This window comes from Malus domestica, chromosome 10, assembly GCF_042453785.1.
Source record: "Malus domestica chromosome 10, GDT2T_hap1".
NCBI classification, from domain to species: Eukaryota; Viridiplantae; Streptophyta; class Magnoliopsida; order Rosales; family Rosaceae; genus Malus; species Malus domestica.
Genome location: NC_091670.1, coordinates 39,633,188 through 39,637,286, shown reverse-complemented (window position 1 = coordinate 39,637,286; position 4,099 = coordinate 39,633,188). Strand labels below are relative to the sequence as shown.

The following is a 4,099-nucleotide window of genomic DNA, read 5'->3' as shown; positions in this document are numbered from 1 at the left end:
CCACAGGGGTTACTTTTCGAATACCTTATGACCACAAGGACTATTTATCCGATTAGGCCTAAAAGAAAAAAAGGAAAAAAAAAATTCAAGAATTGAAAAAACAATTATTTATATGGTAAGTTAATTTTTTATTATGTTGGAGGGCAGAACACCTAAAATTAAAAGTCGTCAACACAACACTTCAGTGAGATGGCTCGAAAGGAGGAGCAGGCAAAATGGGGCCCAGAAAAATGATACCCCATCCTTCTATGGAGAGATTTTTCCATGTGACAGAAACACAGGATGATACACCACGTGTCACCATACAAATGGTTATATATGTGTGTTAAAAAATTAATAACTTAAATATTAAAATTTTTTACCACTTGTATAAAAACACATAATGTACCACTCGTGTTCCGGACACCAGTAAGAGAGCTCTAACTTTTCAAGTGTTACAAAAGCTTTTCGGAAAATTGCATCTTCGATCCAGATGCTACAAAAGGCTGTCATTTGTAGGGTATTTTCGTTCACATATGGATTAACCGCAAGTGCTTAACTTTGCTAGGGATTTCCTGCGTCACTTGAACAAAGACGAGCCCCCAAGTTGAATTCCTCAGCTACATCCTCCAGAAATACAATTTCTAAAACGCTTTTTCTAAAATCAATACAAACCAACAAACCCTTTTCAAATTCTCCCAAAACGAAACAAGCTTTCAATCTTTTTTTCCATCATATCACAAATTAAGCCTATATAACTTGTAGTTATGCTTATATCATTCTAAAAGTCTCACAATAAAAATATAAAAGGATGCAAACTTGAGAGAGAGAGAGAGAGAGAGAGAGAGAGAGAGAGAGAGAGTACCCGAGAGAGGACATCATTGGCAAGGGCAAGAGCGCTGTCACAGAATCTGCATCTATAAGTTCTGCCATCCATTCTTTATTTTCTGGGATAAGATGTAGCTTTTCCTTGTCATGTGAAAGAAGAATATACAATAGCAAGGTGATGTTGCCGGCTTTGGGGCTCTCTCTTTCCCTCCCTCTCTCTCAAGCCAACCAATATTTGACAACTAATATTATTTATTTATATACAAAACCTTGATTAGAATGTTAATAATAAAAAATTCACAAGCAATCAGTTTCAAGCCTTGAAATTGTCTGTATTGATAGAGAATGTTAACACACATAAAAAGATCAAGAAAAACTCTTGAAATTGTCTGTATTGATAGAGAAAATAACCGTATAGCATCCAGCTCTTATTATTTGTACAAGTGCTTAACTTTGCTAGGGACTCTCTGCATCACTTGAACCAAGACGAGCGTCCAAGTTGAATAACTCAGCTACATCCTCCACTATCCTCCATCTGCTATTGAGACGGGCACATTTAGTTCAATAGAAACCATAAATAGAGACAAAAGTAAAAGATAGCAAGTACCTTTCAAGCACAAACTTTCCTTCCTTGTATTTTTGGGTTTGGTCGTGTGCAATCACCTAATAAAATTCACCATCAGTATTACATGAGATTGGTTTGTGTTCAAAATAAAGGTGGTATTCAGTCCACAAACAGCACTTTACTAACATTGATCAAATACCACATGTAAACTTTGCCTCGAATAATCTTTACCAGTTCAAAGGTAGAGTGGTCCAGGTCTAAAAGTAAATTGATAGCACAGACATAAGAGTGCATTTCAAGTGCCTGATTTAAAAAAATATAGGCTAGCTAAACGTGACACTGTCTAGTCCTCCTCCTACCTACTCGTGCTACCAACAAAGCGGAAAACATTCAAGCAGAAAGATGAAGAAAGCATACATATTTCCAACCAAGAATCTGCCCGCAGCAGCAACAAAATATATCTTCTACAGTATGCAAACCAGAGAGCATTAGCCTCTCTTCATCAGGACCGAGTGTTATGTTCACCCTGGATAGGATTTTCATAGGTCAGATGAGAAGAATGAGGATGAAGGAAAAGCCAATCAACATTTACTCATGGCACTTGAAGTTGAAGATAATATAACATCATTATTTTTATTAGAACGAATGCGGCAGCATCAAATTTATATTATTGTGACCAAAAGGTTGAGAATGGCTAGTATGTACAGTGGTATCGTCCTTCAACTACTGCTTAACATATGATGAATTTTAACAATCAGCAAACTTACAATTTAGAGAGTAAGCGATTCCTATAAAGAAATTGACGCAATATGGCCATTCAAGAATTAATCCATTCGCTAAAGGATATTTGTTCATTGTCTGGCAATATGTCGGCCAGAAAATAACATGTAATTATGAAAGGCAACTAAAAGCAAAGGCTATAATAGCGAAGAACTTACACATTGCTAAACAGATATGCCCTTCTTCGACCACAGTTGAAATTCTAATCAAATTACAACAAAATAAAGTCAAATTGTTAAACACTAAAGCATATTACATTGGCTCTCTGCACACATAAATGAAAAAGCAACAATGAAAATAAACATCTCAAAATATTGAGAATAAGCTCCATGATATATAAGCAACAGAATAAAAATTGAACACAGGAAAACATTACTTAAGATCCATATCTAATGCCTCACTTGTCACTCGTCACAACAACAAAAGTTAATAGTTCGGCCGCAGTCTAGTGACGAAATGCTTAGTTTCTCCACGTATCTATGTGTGTATACATTCTAGTCCTTACCATGGCACTAAGTGGTTTTCTCCCCCCTATTGACCTGGATTTTTTCAGCTTTTACAATCTGTAATATGCAAAAAATCTCAAATCTCACAAAAACGATATTGTACTTACTCCTAACTGTGTTTATTAACTCGGTTAGGTCAACTTGGTTTTCTTCGGGTTTTTTGGCCTCAGTTCGGTGCGGTTTCTCAGTTCTTCGGTTTTTTCACCCACCCCTACCACACCCAATCTAGTCCTTTTACATGTGTCTTTTCTCAGGTCACAAAGCTTCTTCACCAAGAAACACCCCATATTCTCTTAAAAAAAGGCCTTAATCCCAACTCCCAACCCAGAAAAACAATGCTTCATAGAATCTTGTCCATGCAGGACCTGAAAATCCCAATTCACTTTATGCAGGGCCTGAAAACCCAATTTCTAAAACCTTTTTCTACAATCAATACAAACCCATTTCAAATTCCATCAAAGGGAAACAAATTTTCAATCTTTTCCTCCATTCTATCACAAATTAAAGTTGTAATCATGCTTATATCAATCTACAGACCTCATAATATATAAAAAGATGCAAACTTTAGACAGAGAGAGAGTACCCGAGAGAGGACATCACCGACAAGGGCAAGCGCGCTGTCACAGAATCTGCATCTGTAAGTTCTCCCATCCAATTCAATCAGAAAAATTCTCCCCATTTGAAATTTTGATCTAATTCTAACATAAACCCTAACCCTATCACTCTAACAGTGTCTCCCAAATTATTCACTACCAATTATTTTACCAATTTCATCCCCAATTTTGTTAATTTAGTCAAACAAATCAGATCCCAATTCGAATCTCGCAAACTGGGAGTGTTCCCGTTTCAAACAAGTGGTGGCGAATCCGGTGCGTCCAAATTTCCAATCTTTTTCTTTCCCTCCTCCTGTTTCAAACACGTGGGGGCGTGTTCGTTAGTCGTTGTATATACAATCGGGCGACGTGCCGTCCTTTGGTAGATGACACGCCGTTCCTCACGAAATATTTTTTGCGTGCGGCACACACGACTCGGCACAACTTTGTAATTATTATCCGTTGAATTTTTTTCGTTGAAATTTGCAACTAATTATATAATTACATTTATTTAATCGAGTCGTGTGTCTTTTACGTTGAAAAATCTCTCGTTCTGCATTATACCATCTCTTCTCAAACTTTTTTGTCCTTAATTAAAATCAATTTGTTACGAATTGTGTTTTTTGGATTTTTATAAAATAAAGCAAATTATGTTGTTTGGTAACAATCATCTCACTACGATGGATAACTTAGAAAAGAAACGATCTTTCTATTTTTTGTTAAGCAGATATGATCCTTTTTATTTTTTTATTTTACCAAATGTGATGATATTTCCACAATAAAGAAAATGGCAAGTCACTTTTACGTATAGGGATGGATAGAATTTATCTGTCTACGAACATCTCCAA

At 36.1% G+C, this 4,099-nt stretch overlaps 1 protein-coding gene across 2 annotated transcripts; it reads right to left on the bottom strand.

The window, feature by feature from the left end:
• Positions 1-1,118: 1,118 nt before the first annotated feature.
• Positions 1,119-3,649, bottom strand: LOC103422390 (protein yippee-like At5g53940). 2 transcript variants are annotated; one of them, XM_008360455.4, is made up of 5 exons: positions 3,242-3,603; positions 2,311-2,354; positions 1,790-1,898; positions 1,415-1,470; positions 1,119-1,342 (listed from the first exon to the last, which is right to left on the bottom strand). In XM_008360455.4, exons 1-5 carry the CDS (start codon positions 3,335-3,337, stop codon positions 1,264-1,266), a joined length of 384 nt encoding a protein of 127 aa, XP_008358677.1. In that variant the 5' UTR covers positions 3,338-3,603; the 3' UTR covers positions 1,119-1,263. The 2 variants fall into 2 exon arrangements, with proteins under 2 accessions (XP_008358677.1, XP_028966192.1); XM_029110359.2 differs by lacking the exon at positions 2,311-2,354 and having other exon boundaries at positions 3,242-3,649.
• Between the last annotated feature and the right edge of the window lie 450 nt (positions 3,650-4,099).